Below are 19,682 nucleotides of genomic sequence, written 5' to 3'. Positions count from 1 at the left end.
TTTTACTCACCTTGCACATTAAGCACTCTTTCCACGCTGACCTCTGACATTCTCTTCTTACGAAGTTCAGCTCGAATGCGAAATACTTGGTCAGCATATGGCGACACCACCCCAATGCTGCCTTCATCCAGTTTGCCCCACGCCACCGGCCACTTCTTACGCATCTCCTCCACTCGTTCTACGATCTCAAATACCTGTGGATTCAGTGTTTTATTCAGGGTTTTTGATTGGCATTTAGTCCACATTGCTTTTAGCTGGTACTGTAGCAACAAGTCTACTTATGGTCTACCCAAATACAGCAAATAATCAACAAATATCTTTAATACAGCACAAAGTCTAGAAATTCAAACATCGTAAGACGGTCAAGGCAGCATTAAATATTCACATAAATGTACAATAAATCACGGAAAACAGATAAGATTTGATGTTCCACAAAATTAGCTTTTAGTGCAAGTGACTTCTATGTTTTTGCAAACTTATTTTCATCTATTTAGTTTTCACCGAATGAATGACTTTTGCGCTCATTGGAGAACATAAAAATTTCGCCAGAGGCTTCAAAGTGTCACGTTAATATTGTTTTCCATTTGAAGCTAATCCTATCAAAGACACTTTGTTTCCCCCCACAATGCATTTCATCCCAAGCAATTAAGGTAGTGTTGATAACAGCTCAGCACAAGTATTGTATAGAAGTTTTTCAAACTAAACTTTTGCAAATAGTTCCCAATGATTATAGAGTTGGTGACCAGTGCAAACAGTTGCACATGAACATACATATAAACCCAATGAGAAATAACGTTTTTTTTTTCTCTCTCCTAGGTGAAAAGCTCAATGGTGTCAAACCAGCATGTTTAAAATATGCATTTCAATCTTTAGGGTATGAACAATATGCAACCTGGAATGTTGGTGGTAGGGCTGGGCAAAATATCGAGATTCAACATACATTGAGTTTTCTGTTTTGGTGATGTAGAAAATTACAATATCGCCTATATTGATATATTTTTTTATTTTATAGTTTATTTGTATTAAAATACTTGTTTTAGGAGTTGCTGCTTTCACTACCATCTTTCTGGTAAAACTTTACAAAGTTAAAAATATGGAGATTTGTGTCATATATATTGAGATATGAATTTTGGTCCATATCGCTCAGCCCTAGTTGGTGGCATTAAATGTTTTTTAAAAAATTACTAACAAACAAAACCTTATCAAAAAGGAACAACAAGTTTGTGAGCCGTCGCTCCTACCTCAGCATTGTTGTAGTACGCAGTGCTGTTCTTCTCCTGGACGTCTTCTCCTCTTGCTGTGAAGAAAGTCAGTGGGTAGAAGTCCTTGTGGGAGGGCTGCTTTCCACTCGCCATTAGCTTTCCATCATAAAATAACTCAGATGTGTAGCTTCAGAAAAATAGAAGAAATATATATATATAAATTTTTTAAAGTATGAAAGAGATCAATGATCTTTTTATTGGTCCTGTCATTCTGAATTCCAGTCATGCATAATTTCTATGACAACACTGATGTTAGGTAATAAAAATATTGAACACACATCAGTGAAAAAAACAAGTAGTTAACAAATGAGTATTACATGGTTCCCACACTTTCTTCACAATGATTTTTCAAAACATTTTACCAAATTTCCATGACTGAAAAAACAAAGATTTATTCAAGACCATTAGAGCGCAAAAAGTGCACTAGTGTAACAGAGGTTGACACTTGACAGTGTGCCATGGTTAGTAGCACAGGGAATGCAAGTTGTGCCCATCACTTATCATATAGCATCGTACAATGGTGCAACTGCCTTTGACACCCTTTATGCAATTTTTTTTTAATAACGAAACAATGCATCAGCTATTGAATGTAACATTAAACAACAACTAAGTGTTAACATGTTTAATTATAAGATTACAATTTCAATTTGCAGACGCATTTATTAAAAGAGATGTACAACACAAGGTGTTTGAGTTAGCGTCCCATAGTAATAGTGAAGGTTGGATTTTCAACATTAAAATAAAATAGGCTATATTTCAAAAACAGTTAAATTATTCCATGACTTTTGAAGACTGAAAAATAGTTTTTTCAAAATCAATAACTTTTCAAGGAATTTCATGCCCGTGGGAACCCTGATAATACATTAATATACAAATGTAAATAAAATGTACGGTTTGTAAAATAAATCAATACATTGGAGGGGAACCTTTTTTTTCTTTTAGCAATACAATTGTGATATTTGCTTTTTTGGACATTTTATGTTCTCCTGTTTTTCAGCAATGTTTAATTTAGTCTAGCTTATTTGAGCACTGAATGTTTGAATGCATGAAATTTATTCATTTTTCACCACAAAAACATATACACAACAATCTCTTTCTTTTGCCAATAATAGCCTTCATCTGGATTGATAAGAGTGAATACCAAAATATAGACAATTCTCAAACCAGTCACAGATTAGAAAAAAAACTTCTATACAACTCAAAAAATTTCTCCCCCCCCCCCAAGCCTGTATTTCAGTATATTCATGCCTAAAGCCTACTTAGCTTTTTTTATATGACCAGCCATGTATTGTAGACAATTAAGCAGATTTGAGCTGTCCATCAGAATCAGCTTTTAAGCTTTCAGTCTTATTTTGAAAAACAAAGCAGCGTTTACAAAGATTTGAACTTACTTGATGATGGCTTCATGGGAGCGGTAGTTCTCACACAGGAGAATGCGACAGGTGAATTCAGGAGGGTAGTGCTCATACAGTCGGTCAAGCAGTGAGACGTGCAAATTACGCTCTCGGGCAAACTCACTATACACAAATGGACTAAGCTGCAATTTGAGAAAAAAGACAAATATTTTATTTTCTGGTCCATCTGATACTCCCATATTACCTTTTCACATTGTTTTCAGGGTTTAACAACTTGTTCCAACTGACAATTTTAATGAAATCAGAAAATATAAACTTTTTTTGACAACAGGCTGATGTAATTTAACCATTTTTGACAACATATAAAAGGGGAACTTGTCTTTGGCCAGATTTTTAATGATTGTGATCAGTCTCACTGAAACAAGCTCAGGGTTCCTACAGCTTCAGTCAAATTAAATTCAAGACTTTAAGACTTTTTACTGCCATTTGAAATTAAATTTAAGACCAACTTCACAGTAAACATAATTGGTAAAAAAACACTACATCAGTTACATAAGATTAGGGTTCTTTTCTCTAGAGTTTAGTGCAGACGTGCAACTGGCGGCCCCCAAAGTAAACACACAAAAATACACGACAGTAAAATATGCAAAAAAAAAAAATCAAACAAATAATCAAAATTATTTGAAGAACACAAAATGACTACAAAAATAACCAAAAATCTGTAAAACTACACCAAAAATACAAAAAATAAAGACAATTAAGAAAAGACATTAAGATGAATCTTTGTTGGAAAGGCAATTTTTGTTGATAAAGTAAAAAACAAAAAAAAAACAAATAGGAATGTCATTATTCATTTTGAAATGTGATGTAATTACAATCATAAAATCATACTTGTTGCGTTTTAAAATTCTACTTTTGAAACATTGATTTAAGACATTTTAATGACAATTATGGCCTTATTTTTCGATTCAGAAATGTAATGTCTTTTAAGACTTTTTAAAGAACCAATAATATAGGAAACATTTATTGAGCTCTTTGCTCTTTAGATTAGATAGTAATCATTTGAAGGAAAAGCAGCTGGAGTTTAAGCTGTGTGGAAGGAAGGGGGTGAAGAGCCATATGTCTTTTAGCCAGCAGCGTGACTAAACAGGCAATACAAACTAAAAGCAAAAACAGAGGAAGGTTGGAACATCACACACAGGCAAAACTAACAGGCCGAGTCCGATTCATATAGTAGAGAAATATAAAACATGGCTGTAATTGCTTAGCAGTCTTTTGGCTGATTTTCCATCCACCTTCCTTCATAATCCCTCACACTGTATAAAAACCAGGAGTCTAAGAATGGAAGTTTTAATTCCTTGGCTTATAAAGCCTGACTGACAGGGGTTGTTTTTGTGTTATCTGTAGCTCCACTCATTCATTTTTGCATTTTCCTGTGGGTAGGAGTGGGATTAAACAGCTATAAAAAGCATAATCAGCATTACCTTATGTCAGATTTGAATTTAGGAATTGAATCTTAGACCAAAGTGTGATTTGAGAATGAAAAAAACAAATAAATAATCTAATCTTACCTGCATATGGTCTCCAGCCAGCACAATGCGGGTGGACTTGCTAGCTAGAGCAAAAGGCATGATGGTTTCACACTCCATAGCCTGGGCTGCTTCATCCAATAGGATATGAGTAAATAACCCTGTTGGAAGAGAAAAAGGAAACTCAGTGACTTTTAAGAAATTACAGATGAGAATTGTTTTTTTTTTTCTTTTTTGCCATTCAGGTAAAAATAACCTCTCACCATTATCAAATAAAAGAGTAATTACACAGCAAACATGTATATTTGGCTATAAAAATGTGTACATCTGGTATATTGTGAAAATCTTTGGGCATGTGTATTAATCGTGACCAACTAAATACAGTAAAAAGCAGAGTTTGAGGATAGACTCCACACTATCTTAACACTGTTTCAAAAACCTCCAACAGAGCTTGACAGTTTGAGTGGAGGGAATGAAACGGCATAGCAAATGAGAGCGTGCAAAGAGCGAGAGGAGAGAGGATGAACAACAACCTCCATCCGACTGGCAAAGACACACGGCTTCCACATGAAAGTCAATGCAAACATGAAATGTGACCCACAGAAAGTGTCTCAATACATTTGCAGAGGTTTTACAAGCGAATGAGCATTTTATCGTATTTTCCGGGCTATTGAACAAACCGCTGTATTTGTCGGATTCCAATAATTTAGCAATTTTCCAAGAAAAATTAATGGAAAGGCCGCACTGTCACCCTATTGGCTGATGAGGGTGTCCTTCAAACGACTCGGCCAATCAGAACGGGTAGGTAGGCGGGCCACGGTTCACGGAGGTTTCCGTGTATTCTGATCAGTTTCAACGGACAAGTTTCCATCTCCACATAAAATCACACCCTCACTGCAACGCATCTGCATATCAGTCCATTTACAGCTTTTCATGGTCACTTTTTAATGGAAACAGACTGATAAACTGCTTCCTCCGCTCCCCGTGCACTCAACCTCAACAGAGATCACGTCAACATGATCGCTTCTGAAAAAAATGTAACATGGTGATTTGGCAACTTTATGCTGTTTATTGTTTACTATTTCGATCATTAACCGGCTGATTTTTACTCTATCAGGAGTGTTTCACAGCACTCTCTCTCTCTCTCTCCACGTGTGTGTGTCACGCCAGCTGTCAGGCTGAGAGTCCTGTGTGCGATCACTCCTGATAAACGTAACACAATGATTTGACAACTTTATGCTGTTTATTATTAATTAGTATTGAAAACTGTCTGAGATATCTCACATTTTAAACCTTAGTGTACTTTTTATTCACTCTACCCAGCGTAAATGCATACAAGCCTGCACCGCTCCCCGAACTTCAATTTATTACCAGTATTTGATTTTATTTAAACAATCACCAATCTCATTTTATATATAAATAGAAACAAATATTCAACAGATGTGTGATGTCTGCTGTCACTCGCTAACAAGCAATTTCCCTTCTTATTAAGAGTGTGAGTGCTTTCACTTTCTGTAGATTATCCTATTACAATGTCTGACTGAAAAATCCACACCCAGAGTGCATTTTAAAGGAAAAAAATAGCGTCTTATACCCCGCAAAATATGGTAGTTTGAAACAACAGGTAGTCTTTCGATTACGACATGAAAAAAATCCCATCAAAAACATCTTTGAGGGCATTTAGATAGGGCTCGGCAATATGGACCAAAATTCATATTTCAATAATTTTTCTTAAAATAGTGATATACGATATAAATCTTGGTAATTTTAATTCAAATGAAATGCCACACAGGCTAAATAAACAGCGTGACAAACATGAGCCACTAGCAGCACCAAAAGTAAAAGCACAAAAATGACAGAAAAGAATACCCCAAATTACTACAAAAACACAAATTAACAGGGGAATACACAAAAGAACAACACAAATACTTATTAAGACAACAAAATACACAAAAAGAGAAAAAACATGCACAATGGGACAACAGAAATGATAAAGAATAAATCCTACAAAAACTTACAAATGGAGAAATACACAAATGAACAAAAATAGAAAAAAAAAAAAAAAACACAAAAATATACAGAAAGAACAACAAAATACACAAAAGGAGGGAAAAAATATACAATGGGACGGGGACATTTGTTAAAAGGTGAGCGATATTTGCTACTTTTGCCTTTTTACTCCTAAGGACAGCACGTGTGAGTTAGTGCTATCGAGTGGCAGGACACACTCAAATCCATCTACCAGAGCTTTTTATGCTGTTCTGAGAAGTAGTGAAAGCAGCGACACCTAAAACAATGATTTTAAAACAAAATTAGCTATAAAATAAAAATATAATTCTCTATCTCGCCAAAATAGTGAGTTTAATTCTGTGTTTTGCAAAAATTTTGCTTGCTGTGCACATTTCCAAAATAGTTTAAAACAGCAAACGTATTGTTATTAAGCTGTGTACAGTTTCCTAAACAAAAGTATTATGTCTGAAACAGCTTTCTACAATTAGTAAAACAAGCCAAAGGAATATGTTCCCAAAATAGACAGGGTTTTTTTTTTGATCTGCAGGAAAGAATAAAGTTTACAAGAATGATAAAACATGTGCAAATTGTTAACCACCTGTCTCAAATATATATCCCTTAAGAGAGGACGACAAACCACACTTGCAACAAATAAAAACCCAAGCACATCTAACAGGGGGTCTTAGTGTTCTGGCATGAGCTTTGTTGGAGCTGCTTACAGGCTCCCAATTGCATTGTTTCCTTTGCTGTTTTCATCACCAAATGCACAAAGAAGAAAAGATGAACGAGGTGGGGAGGAGGTCTAATGATGCTATGTACATCACATACAGGCAGATGGTGTTCCCAAGCAACAGAGAAATGTCCCTCTGCTGACACATTAGTGACGGTTATTAGCCTGCACTGACAAATTAGTTGACTTTCCATGTTTGTTGCACAACATCACTGAGATTCAACCCTTTTTCAATGAGAGGAGGAAAGTAGATGTGAATAGAGAGCATGTAGTGAAGGCATTAACCGTTGTGCTTGTAATAGGCTTATAGAAGAAAGAAATTAGTTTTTAGTCATTAAGTCTTGCCGTTATAAACAACTGTGGGTGCCTGTGAAAAAAACAAAACATTGTACTGAAAACAATAAAAATCCCTGACTTACCAGGGTCCAAGTCAAGCTGGCAAAGGTACTGGGAGGTGCTGAGGGTGACCACCACCACCCGGTGCCTGAGGATGTCCTCCCTTGAGGGCATCTGGAAATTTATCTGTGTGTTGGAGATGAGACAGTACTGCTGGACCACTGGATGCACCGTTTTCACCCAGCGGTTCCTGAAGTATACCCTGTACAGAAGCAAACGGAGGAGATCATATGTAGGAAGACAAAACAGTTCAATTCCTGTCTCTGAATGTCTTTTAGTTTAATTTGGTAGCCTTTGATTCTTCTGTAGAAGCTTTGTTTTCCATCAAAGTAAATAGAAAATAACAGATGAAGAAAAAAATCTACCGATTTTAAATATTTTCAAATATTCCAGTTTTATAAAATATGGTGTTTCCTGACTACCTTTTTGACTGAAATTAGCAAATGTAAAACTGCAAACAAAATATTGTGGCTTCCTCAGTTTCAAAATAAATTGTTAATAACTTAAGGGGTAGCGAAACCCTGAGGTTTTGGCTGACAAGTGTCTGCGGGTTTGAAAATTAAAAAGTGCCTTTATTTTGGGCGGGGCTTCTGGAGAAGTTAAGACACACCCAGTCTATACCATGAACAATGTATATTATGCACACTACCTGTTTAATACTCACTATACCTCTATTCACAATTCTCTCAAACCAACCTGCTCACCACAGATTGCTGAGTTAGCAGGTGCTCGTTTTTACAGGAGAGGCGGGGCTAACCGTGGTGGCTGTATGGACTTTTTATTGTATTTTATGTGACTTTATTGTACAGTATTTTACCTTATAGTAATTTTAGTGGAATGGATTGATTTTTTTTTTTTATCATGAAATGTCTTTAAATGTTGACAGTACACTTTGAGCTCCTTGCACATTTTTTTCCAATGTGGTTTTTCATACTGCAAATGGCTAATAAACTGAACTGGTTTGTGATGTAAAAAGCCCCCAAAATGTCAAAAACCAATACATTTTAGTCAATCATTAACACTACTTCATACCCAAATGTTTTTGGGTCACTTCACATCACTGGATAAAAATACCCAGATAAAAATAACAGCATCCAAACCAAAACAATCGATTTGACAGCTAACCATCATTTTATGAAGAAACACAAATAGGTCATATTTAATCTTAAAGATGTTCACGAGTCTGAACTGACATGTATGTGTGTCATTTAGGTGCGTGTTATCATTTAAGTCAGTCTGTATTAACTCGTCACCACTGTAGAGAAACACTGAACAACCTGTGTAGACGGTTGATACATTACTGTAGCTGGAAACTTCCAAACATCAGGAATACAGAATTTGATTCTGAACTATTATGCACAGCTTTTTCCAGAAAAATAAAACTGTCTTGCATATCTGTGCTTGTCATAAATAAGTTGACAGTTTCAGATTTCAGGCTGAAGTGCTTTAAAAGCATGGAAAACATTCAGAATCATAAAAAGTGGATGAAATAATTGATGCTGTGCATGGTTTTGAGCGAAGTAACAGCTACAGCACAGTTGAAGATGTCTAAAATATGGTTTGGCTTGCACTTGTGGTTTTCAGAGTTTAACCTACCTGAGAGGTCTGGCATGTGGATTGCCTGCTTCGACGTAAGGATGAAGGTAGTCCTTGATGTAAAGGTCAGCTGCACTGTTGGAGTGAGTGCAGATCAGGACCCTGCACGGACAGATTGTAAGATAGTTTGTCATTGTATGCCAAGCCAGTGTTAAAACAGACATAACACAGGACATTAATAAAACATACATAAACATATTATGGGAAAAAAAAAAACAACTGGCTAAAGCCACATATAGAAAATATTTGTGAAACTTTACAGAATAGTTGGAGCCAGCACCATCACCATCAGCACGTATCAAGAGCACCTGTCAAAAGCACATGTATAATGTATTTTTCAATGCTTTAACAGATGGATGATTTGCTAGTGTTGGGTTCAGCAGGCCATCTTCCTCCTGTGGTAGATTTTAAAGTATCTATAATTCATCTTAACCATAGAATATTGAATATATTCAGAGTGAAAATGGGAATAAATATTACATTGCAACACATTAACAAAAGAACAAAATGTTATCTTCTGCCCAGGAACAGTGTCCAAGATATCGTATTCATCTTTCTGAAAGACCAGTGCACAGTTTTCCCTCAAACTCATCATATTACAGTTTCCTGTGGGTAAGTGCACACAGTGATGGAGCAGGCCAACAACAAAAAATGCCAATGCAACGAAATCCTGTGTTTTATTGTTAGACCACACTGTGTGCTCAGCTGGAGTAACTTTTTATTAATCAAATTATAGTTTGTGTGAGTTTTACATTTAACTACTAGAAGCCACTGCTGTAAAAAAAATGTTCTGTGACAAAATCAGTCAGTGGACCTTTGCATTTTAACAAAAGAATCTAAATCGCTCCACAGACCTGCCAAATCATCACTGCACAGACACACACCACTTTATACAAACAAATCTAATAAAAAAGCTCACTAGTCACAAACACCAACAACTAATTTCACAGTGTTATTTACAACAAGTTTCAAGAAACAAAAAGACTTTACACCCATGCAAACTCAGTAAGTTCAGCCAAATAATACCAAAGGCTTCCTGTTATTTTCTCAGTATCCATATACAATAAAAGATATATGAAAACATTTAAAGCAGGGGTTTTCAATCTCAAACAACTGTGTTCTATACTATCTGGTTCGAATAAAATCCAGAAAAAATAACTGAACTTGCCGCTTTGTGCTCTAATCTTTACTACTCTGTATTTGTAACAGTATCAACAAATATGATTAAAAAAATAATTTGAGAAATTTGCCAGAAATTTGTGATCTAAAAATGGGGTCATGATAGGAATGTGCGATATTTTATCGTTTATGATTTATCATCAAAAACATTCTCACCGTTAAGAATTTGTCATCCCTCGATATAAACAATAAATTCCCATGTCGGAAATTAGCGAGGGCCACGGGCCATTTGTCCCTCAATTTAGCCAAGAACTTTTTTAAAAGTGAACATTCATTCTTATGAAAAAAACAGCCAGATGTTATAAAACCTTTATGACGTTTGAAACCAAACATAAACAGACCTGCTGTGGTCCTGACGGAGGATGTGCTTGACAGCCTGTGCCAGGGTGAAGGTCTTGCCAGTGCCATAAGGTCCAATGATGAGAATTGGGGGGAGCATGACTGAGGTTGGAGTAGTGATGGCCAGGATGGCTTCTTTCTGTTTGGCGTTTAGGCGAGGGTCCAGCTGCTCGTCCCATTGCCTGATGCGAGAAAACACAAGTTGTATAAAATCCTTTGAAGTGTGATGGCTAAGAAACGCAAGCTAATAGTTGTTAGGTGAAGAAAAAGTAAAAAAATCAGAAGTGACAAAGGCCTACAGGTTCAGAGGCCCAGTAATCTGGAAAAGATGTTCTGTCTCACTCCAGTCACATGTCTTCCTTCTAAAGAGATCTAAACAAACGATTTTAACTGCATATAGCCATTTGTAAGTGCATTGTAATCTGTCACAAATTAATTGTTCCCTTGTAAACTGCATTATGTTCCTGCTTTTGACTTTAAGAATATGAATATATTGGTATTTTATTTTGACAGAATCCAGTAAATGTTTATTATTAGGTAAGACCCTTTTACACACTGCGAGGGGTATCTTTTTTCCTTCCTGTGTACTTTATAAGTTTGTGTATTTTTTTGTAACATTTGAATTTTCTCATCTTAACACCTAAATATATTTACATTCGATTGAGGATGAAAAAGGGTCCATCTGAACCGAATTCATTCTTTGATTGTTATAATTTTAGACTTAATCGTTATGATTTAACTGAACACAAAAGACTAAATGAAACAGCTTCTGGAAAGCTGATGCAGCAGCATCGTGCAAACATTGAGGGGATTATATTTGACTTGGGTTCCTTTCAATTAGGATTACCTAGAAATCCCTCACCTGTCCAACTTCAGAAAGAAAGATCTAAAGCAGAAAACATTTAGGAATGTCCATCTAGTCAGCAAGAAAAGGGATCATCGGTCATTTTTCAAATTGGCAAGGACCCCACAAGGATACGTGTCAAATGTGCTATGAAAGGATTAGAGGAGTTTTTGAATAATAAAATCGTTAGGGATTAGTTACATTTAATGTTCACGTAAGTGTGTGTGTGTGTCATTTATACAGCTCACATTCTGCAGTAGGGCAATGACAGGAACGGTTACATTTCAGTTATATTATTCATTTTTTATTGCTTTTGTGAGTTCTTAATAAAACTACAGTGATATAAAGTGACATTCAATTCAAGTTTATTTATGTAGCGCAAATTACAACAAAGTCATCTTAAAGCGCTTAACAAAATATACTGTAGAGTCCATAGCAAGAAAGAAAGAAAGAACCCAACAAGAGCCACATGATCAAGCATTTAGTGACAGTGGGAGGAAAAAACGCCCTCTTTTTATAGGAAAAAATCTCCAGCGAAGATGAAAACATACGTGTATGTTTTTATCGTCATTAAATTACTGTACATCTGCTCTCCATTATGAAATATTCCAAACATGCTGTAAAACCCTTCTGTGAGGAAAATCTACAAACTGTGCAATTCAGGATGTGCAATGGTGATGGAATAATACCTGTTGGGACTCCATGGTATGGTGGGCACGAGGCTAACATCAGGGAAAAGGATGGTGGTGTCTTTGATGCGATCCAAGGCATAGTGCATCTCACAGAGCGGCAGTCTGTTCAGCTGAAACTGGAGCTCCACCTGAAACAGAGGCAGAGAGTTTGCTCACATCTGAAGAGTCCATTATTATTGCAACACAAAGGCCAGATGTCTTAACTGTGCAACAATGTTGATGCAGGAGTGCCAACAAAAATTCATTAGGGGTGGGAGAAATAATCGATGCATCGCCATTCAGACAGTAATGGATAATGGATTCATACATTTCCAATAACCATTTATTTAATATGATAGGTTACAAGAAATACTGTAGAAGGATTAGCTGCTGGAGAAATAGAGAAAGTAATGATAATTTCTTGTAATAAGTGAAAAACCCTGTAAGAATGACAAGAGAAGTCTCTGAATTTTTATAAGGATGGAAATATATCAAGGCGGCAGGGAAAAAGAGCTTAGTAAGGCCATTCAATTGTAGGACAAACATCCTGGAGACTGTTGAGGAAAGACAGTTATAGGTTGAATGTGCTTTGATAACTCTCAACATGGTGCCACATTACACAGCCGTGGGGAAGAAAATCATTTAGGTGAGGCTGCAAAAGGCAAACATTGTTGCATTTTTGCAAAACAGTGTTTGTGATAATGCTAAAGAACACAGTTGAGCTGCACAATTAATTTAATTTTATTCGTGATTATGATATTGGTTGTCGCAATTAAATTAATGTGATCATCTACAATATTTACATTTAAAATGTACACTCTGCTGTAGCGATGAACCGATACAACTTTTTCACTTCTGATATGATACCATTATTGCAGCCTTGCGTATCGGCCGATACCAATATTGACACGATATCAGCACAAATCATACATACTTTTATTACTTATTTCGTAGTGTGGAATGTTAGAATAGGCTTGATCGAGTGATGCTACTCAAACAGAAAACAATAGTCAGCAACAGTAGGTTACTTTGTTGGAGTATGAACCACAGTCACCTATGGATAGGAGTGCTGGAGCGGAAAATGTCATCGGAGTGCTTATATCGGTGATTTTAGATGCAGTCCGATAAAATCTGATATTTGTTTTCTGGCTGATATCGGACACCTCTACTCTGCATATCTTTCTCAACCATTAGTCAGTGAAAGCTTTGAGTAATTTGGTGGATTGATGAGAGCTGTGAGCTGTAATCATTTCCAATGAGTTGCATTTTGTAAAAGCACTGTAATAGTGTATTTATTCAATTAACCCTTGGTACAGTTTTAATTCTTGGGTTAATTTCATTTTTTGGTATAATTTAGATTTTAAGTTTCATTTTGCAACGTAAACTGTTCATATATTGTTTTTTTTAAAGTAGTGCAAAAGAAATACAGATTTTTCCCTAACATGATAAATAATTGTGATTATAATATTGAGCAAAGAAATTGTGATTAATCACTGTGTTCTAGAGCTGTACAATTATAGCCAAAATGATAAACATTTTCTTTAAGTCATACTTGGTAGTGATTTGATTATTTAAGTGGCACTATTTAATTCTAAAGTTCCAATTATATATAATTTCTTATATGGGTAAACTATGTACACTTAAAGCATTTAAGTGGATAGGAGAGTGACATGCTTTTGAACACATGTGGCACAGCCATTACCGGTAATTCTCTGTCAGGCAGCAGTCCCAGCTCATCACAGCAGTCTTTGCAGATCCTTAGAAAGATGTAGTCCTTGGTCTTCTCCTCAATCACAGCCTCGTAAACGCGCTCTTTGACCCCTGGAGGAGGATGACTGCTCATCCCCTCTCGACCCAATGGCAACAGCAGAACTGAATGTACCTTAGTCATCACCAGACGCCCTGCCAGTGTGTCCTGACCAAGAAAAACAAATAAAGTTATGAAAAAAGCAATAGGAAATGCTGTCTTTGGATGCAAAGTCATACTAAATCTTCATTTTAGTTCAATTAGTGTTTTGCTTTTCTTTTTTTCTTTTTTTTTTACCTCAGAAAGTGTTTCAGTCAGTCTGAAACGTGCAAAAAGCTGTCCATTCTGGGCATACTTGGCCCCAACAGATATGCCAGTCAGCATAAAGCTGTTGACCAGCTGCAAGTTCACTTTGATGTTAAACCTGGAGGATGAAGACCACAGATGTCATGCACATCCAAAATCTGTTATTCTCAGTATGTAGAAAAACATTACAGTCATACATTGATACATTACAAGTGAGACAGGACTTTTTAACTCAGAAGCTGCCTGAGATCGCAGTGGGTTGCACTACTGGAACATATTTGGACATGAATTCCGAGAATTTAAAAATAAAAAACGTTCTTTAACTTTTGTAAATATGAAAAACTAACATAAAACAAACCAGCCAGCAAACCACTAAAAAGTAAACAAAATCCTTCAATCAGAATAGCCTTTAAGAGAAAAAAAAAGCTAGCCTTAAGATAATCTATGCACATATTTTTGGGACTCTGACAGAAAAAGTTTGTTTGAATCTGGATTGTTCAACGTGGGCTCTTCAGGCTCTACTGGATTTGAAATGATGAAATTGCAAGTAAGAATTTGTAAATAATTGACATGCAAAGAATATTCCACACACACACGCACGCACGCACACACACAAAATTCATTTGTAAACGTTTAGTTATGCGACTAAAGAATTGTTAGTGTTTCCACTAGTTTTTCTTACATGTATATAAAGAGAGCTTTCTGTTAAAATGTTTTTAAATCACTCTTTTAAAGCCAAAAACCTACATTGAAGAGTTTAGAAAATCTTTGAAACTTTTATGACTTTCATGTTCATATCTAGTATCTAAAACGTTGGAATCCCAGTTGGTGCACATTTGACTGGAAACCACCAGCAGAAACTGAATCTGCCACAGTGCGAATGGGTTTCCAGCAGGAGACTAATGAATTATTTATGAGCAGACTCAAACCCATAGAGATTAGGGGTGGTTAATCAGATTCAAATCCATTCAGATTACTGAAATCTCGATTGGATTACAAACCAATTTTCGATAAATAACGATTACCACTGATTATTAATCTATTTAAAAATGGTAAGGTGATAAATTATTTTACGTCTCTTTTGTGTTCTACCTCACAGCACATTCAATTTTGCACAGTGTACTTAAAATATCCAAATTAGCAGGAGTCATTGTGTTTCATCACAATTTAATTTTTTTTTCTTCTGATTTTTGGAAATAAATCGATAAAAAAAAAAAATCAGGATTAATCATACATTTATTTTTCACCAGAGATTATTATTATTATTCACTTACTTACACAGTCGATATATGCTGCGTGTCCTGAGACTAGATACTTTTTAAACAACCCACAGCTTGAAAAGAATTTTGAAAGAAATTAAATCAGACAAAATGCCCTTTAACTAGTAAATAATGGATCTAAATAAACATGTAAGCAGCTGGTAAAAACATTTATTGAAGGGCTACAACCTGTGGGTAATTGCAAAATAAAAGGTATGTTTAAAATTATTACTGTTATTATTTTACACTCACCCTGCTTGTGTATTACGTAGTGCTCTAACAAAAGCTAAACTACAAGTCAAGGCTGACACCTAGTGGTGGGTTGAAATTTCAAATCATCAAATGTTCTTTCAACCTCAGCCCATAATCTAAGAGATGGAAAAATAGTAAATAGGCATTGCTGAGCAATAGTCTCTGGAATTAAATGTCCCCATCTTGTTTGCTCATTTTAGATTATCAAACATTTGTTCTTTCAGCATATAAATATTACCATATTTCATATATGTCAGATGTGTCATTCAAATGTACCACGATTTTTTAATGACAAGCAGCGGGAATTACTCATAAACTCACTTGCTAACTTCTTTATACTGTGCAATCTCCTCGATGTAGAGCAGGTCGTGCAGCCGGGCTTGATAGTTGTCTTTGGTGAGCGTTTTGTCCAGGACTGACTGGGTGAAGAGCTGATCGGCTGACAGAGGGATCTGATAGCGGGTGAGGAGGCTGCGCTCCAGGTCGGCTATTGTCTCATTGGGAGTAAATCCTACGATGGTCTTGCAGGAGGGGTCCCAACGTTTTGCAGTCATCAGTAGCTGCTGCCTCGCTGCCATCAGATGTTCCAAGTCTGCAAAACCAAGCATATCAATATCAGAAAATCACGTAAACCCTGATGCAAAAAAACAGTGATAGAATTGCAAACACTAAAATGGGTCTTTATCTGAACTGTGTTTTTTTTGTGAAACTAGTGTTAATAGCAGAGTATGGGCACATTTGTGGAAAAAAAACAAGGCCTCATACCTTCAATGGAAGCAGCATCCACCATGATCCTCTGCATCAGCACAGGTTCAGAGCCGAAGTCGAAAACAATAGTTTGTCTGAACGTTCCAAAGATCTCGGTGCTGAATCCTACAACTATCTTGTAGATGCAATGATCCAGGCCATTATCTGCTGCTACTGAAACAACAGGAAAGCTCATTTTAAATGCAATTCTACTGCTCTGTAAATAAAGATGAGATAGAGTGATGTAATAAAATGTAGTGTAGTATCATGCATAGGGTTGGGCATCATTTGAATTTTAACAATTCTAAATTTAAATTCCTGTTCTAAACGATTCTCAATTCCAATTCTTTGAGTTGTGCAGGTCAACAGGTCACAGATTTCACAGGATAATTTTTTTAATTTGAAAAAGCCTTTACACAGGCCTTTTTTTTTTATTAATTCACTTAGTTGATATAGTTTAATTTAGTTGCAGTAATGTAACTAGGGTATTCAATTGCAAAGGTCCACAACTGTAACTGTAAAAGTGAAACTTGCTGAAATAACACTACAAAGAGCTGCAGAAACAAAATAAAATAAACTCAAACAAACCCTGGAGCAGTCATGTGACAAATCGATCAACAGTTCTTGTTGAAAAAGATTATTATTATTATTCTGGATACAGTGGAAACAGAAACTATAAAAATAGTTATATTGTGAACCTGTATATATATAAGAATATATATACATACATGTAATTGGAGTCTAAAGCCACAAAAAAAACCCACCACTTTAAAAAAAAAAAAAAAACTAATATAAGACCTCGTTACAGTTATTTGGGTCATTCTGCTCGTGGCGGCAGCCCGGACTACAGCCGATACTATTTAATAAGAGCCTTAAAAGACATGAATATAATGAAAAGAGTGGATGGACGGAGGCATAAACATGCGGACTTTCACACGGACATCGGTAAGCGGAACAAGCTTCACCGGTCGATTGGCACTAGGACTCGGAGGCAGAGTAAATACATCCCCGTACTGCATTCACAGGCTGTAATATCACCAGTTTATCATTTTACCTGTTGTTAGAGCTACTATCTTTACTAGGGAAAACTTTTTTTTTATTACTGGTGAGTGTTTTCCAGAGTTTTACTGGGCTTTTTACCGGTGATTAGTTCCTATCTCTCTTCCGCTCCGCGGTCCAAACTGTAACCGTGTGTTATTGTCGAGCTGCTGATTGAAAACTACAATCAAAATAAAGGTGAAAACAGTTCTCATGTGTGGTGTTCTGTGTTATAGTAATAAACATACGGACACATACGGCCTTATTAAACACACACACTGACCTCGGTCAACGGAACAAGCTTCACCGGACTACTGGCCCTAGGACCGGAGGCGAAGTAAATGCGTATTATGTGTATTCACAGGCTGTAATATCACCAGTTTATCATTTTACCTGTTGTTAGAGCTACTATCTTTACCAGGGAAAACTTTTTTATTCCTGGTGATTGTTTTCCAGAGTTTTACTGGGCTTTTTACCAGTGATTAGTCCCTATCTCTCTTCCGCTCTGCGGTCCAAACTGAAACCGTAGCCTCACACTCACTCACACACGGCAGTCGCGTTCTGAACGCATCTTATACAAACCTCGCGTAAACAAACTAGTGTGGGCATTTAGGGATCGAAGTGCAAACATCTTCGTAACGGTTCTGGAACCGGACGTTAGGAACCGGTTCTCGGTGCCAAACCCTAATCATACGCACGTTTTTGTGTTTTGAGCTCAGCATCTTGTTACCTTATTGAACAGTTTTAACATTTTGGCTTTTATTGCATTTTTTTATAAATTATATTTCATGCTCGGCACTTTATAAAATTGATGCATTATTTTTATTAGCATTTTATTAAATTATTTTTAAATAAAAAGTCTTGTTACATATCGGGCTCTAACAACCTTTCTACACATCGACTTCTGTGACAGAATGTTAACGTGTGGCCAAATTTTTTTAATGCTTCTTTTTACTGAATGATATTAAAATGAGTGTAGTGTATTTCAGTTGTAACAGGCCCATATACAGAATGTGTGACCCACCTGCTATTTCTTCTACTAGGGTCCACTCCTGGCAGCCTTTGGGAACCGCTCTGATCCGGTCACTAGTCGAAACCCCTGTGATTGAGAAGTGCGGTCGGTGGGCATCGTAAAGCAGAGCGATACGATACAGCTTCCGGGGCGGCTGGTGAAACAAGAGAGATGGTAGCACTGTTAAGAAATCTAAAAAAACATTCATTATCAAAAGGTAAAAACATTTTTAAAATATAAAAAACACAGATTGTGACATTAATAAAACAGTTGATCCTACCTTGCACAACAAGGAAAAAACCCAAGTGTGCGCAGATTTCTTGTTGGTGACAGTTACAGAGAGACTGGAGCTGGTCTCAACACTTACTCCTTCTAAACAGTCACTTAGCTGCAATAGATAGAAAAATAAAAGACAAAAATAATTTGGTTATGTCTTTTTCCAAAAAGATAAACAAAAATGAAAAATGAGTGAGGAATTTAAGGTTGCAATAGTTGCTTTGGTTAATTTGGTTGTATGCTTAGCATTTTGTAGGCCACGTTAAAATCCCACAATAAAGAAATCCTATTCAGGTTAATGTGTTCTTATTAGAGACAATCCTAAAAATTGCATGTCAGCATGATAGAATGTGATACAAAATTTGAAAGATTAAACAGCATTTGAGGGACAATCCTTTTAAGAATACCCAATAAAGTAGTGTGGTGCATGCTGGGTCGGAACATGCAACTCATTTTTAGAATGGTTTTGATACTTGCACACCTCTATAGCACTATTTGGCTGCTATCTACCACTGCCATCAGACTGTTTAAAAATAACTGTAACCACACTTAAACACACCCCCAACCCAATTCCTCAATTTGTTGTTTTTATTTCTGCTAATGTTATTTTTCTAATTATGCACATCTACATTTGTTTGCACTATTATCCTATGTTATTTATATTTATTTTTGTTCTTACTCTCTGCTTTACCATGTTGCTGCAAATGTGAATTTCCCCTCTAGAGATTAATAAAGGTGTATTCCATTTTATTCTACTCTAACCCTAAACCACTGGTGATTTTCTGCACCAAACAGCCACTCACCACTTTCCCTGGGGAAAGCGAGTTCATCCACTTCTCTATGAGGGTCTCCATGTAGTTTTCCGTGAAGTGTTTGCTCTCCTGCTGCTGTTTGAGGCGAATGAGGCGTGACGCATAGCGCTTCTGCCACTCCATCAGCTCCTCCTGTGAGTGAGCTGATGTGCACTGGGCCCCGTACCGACAGAGACCCTGCTCCAAGTACCTACGGTTGGTAACAGAAAGCAAAGCACTCAGAAAAAGTGCAACAAAGCGCTTCCAAAATCAACTAGCAACAATTTTATTCACTTCAAAATGCTAATGAGATCACAACAATTAAGTAAAAAATACAATCTAC

General features: G+C 36.3%; 1 protein-coding gene across 1 annotated transcript in view; it reads right to left on the bottom strand.

Annotated features, from left to right (window-relative positions):
• Window positions 1-19,682, bottom strand: part of helz (helicase with zinc finger) — a 63,882-nt gene that overhangs the window by 24,032 nt on the left and 20,168 nt on the right. The window contains exons 8-22 of the mRNA XM_028462884.1: window positions 19,352-19,550; window positions 18,553-18,660; window positions 18,285-18,426; window positions 16,241-16,396; window positions 15,797-16,067; window positions 13,956-14,082; window positions 13,614-13,826; window positions 11,930-12,060; window positions 10,399-10,578; window positions 8,879-8,980; window positions 7,306-7,484; window positions 4,189-4,307; window positions 2,654-2,799; window positions 1,242-1,389; window positions 11-194 (exon numbers count right to left, since the gene is read on the bottom strand). Coding sequence (XP_028318685.1) covers window positions 11-194; window positions 1,242-1,389; window positions 2,654-2,799; window positions 4,189-4,307; window positions 7,306-7,484; window positions 8,879-8,980; window positions 10,399-10,578; window positions 11,930-12,060; window positions 13,614-13,826; window positions 13,956-14,082; window positions 15,797-16,067; window positions 16,241-16,396; window positions 18,285-18,426; window positions 18,553-18,660; window positions 19,352-19,550 — 2,405 coding nt within the window. The remainder of the gene's footprint in view (window positions 1-10; window positions 195-1,241; window positions 1,390-2,653; window positions 2,800-4,188; window positions 4,308-7,305; window positions 7,485-8,878; window positions 8,981-10,398; window positions 10,579-11,929; window positions 12,061-13,613; window positions 13,827-13,955; window positions 14,083-15,796; window positions 16,068-16,240; window positions 16,397-18,284; window positions 18,427-18,552; window positions 18,661-19,351; window positions 19,551-19,682) is intronic.

This window comes from Gouania willdenowi, chromosome 1 (genome assembly GCF_900634775.1).
Source record: "Gouania willdenowi chromosome 1, fGouWil2.1, whole genome shotgun sequence".
Lineage (NCBI taxonomy): Eukaryota > Metazoa > Chordata > Actinopteri > Blenniiformes > Gobiesocidae > Gouania > Gouania willdenowi.
This window is presented reverse-complemented; position numbering and strand designations above follow the sequence as displayed.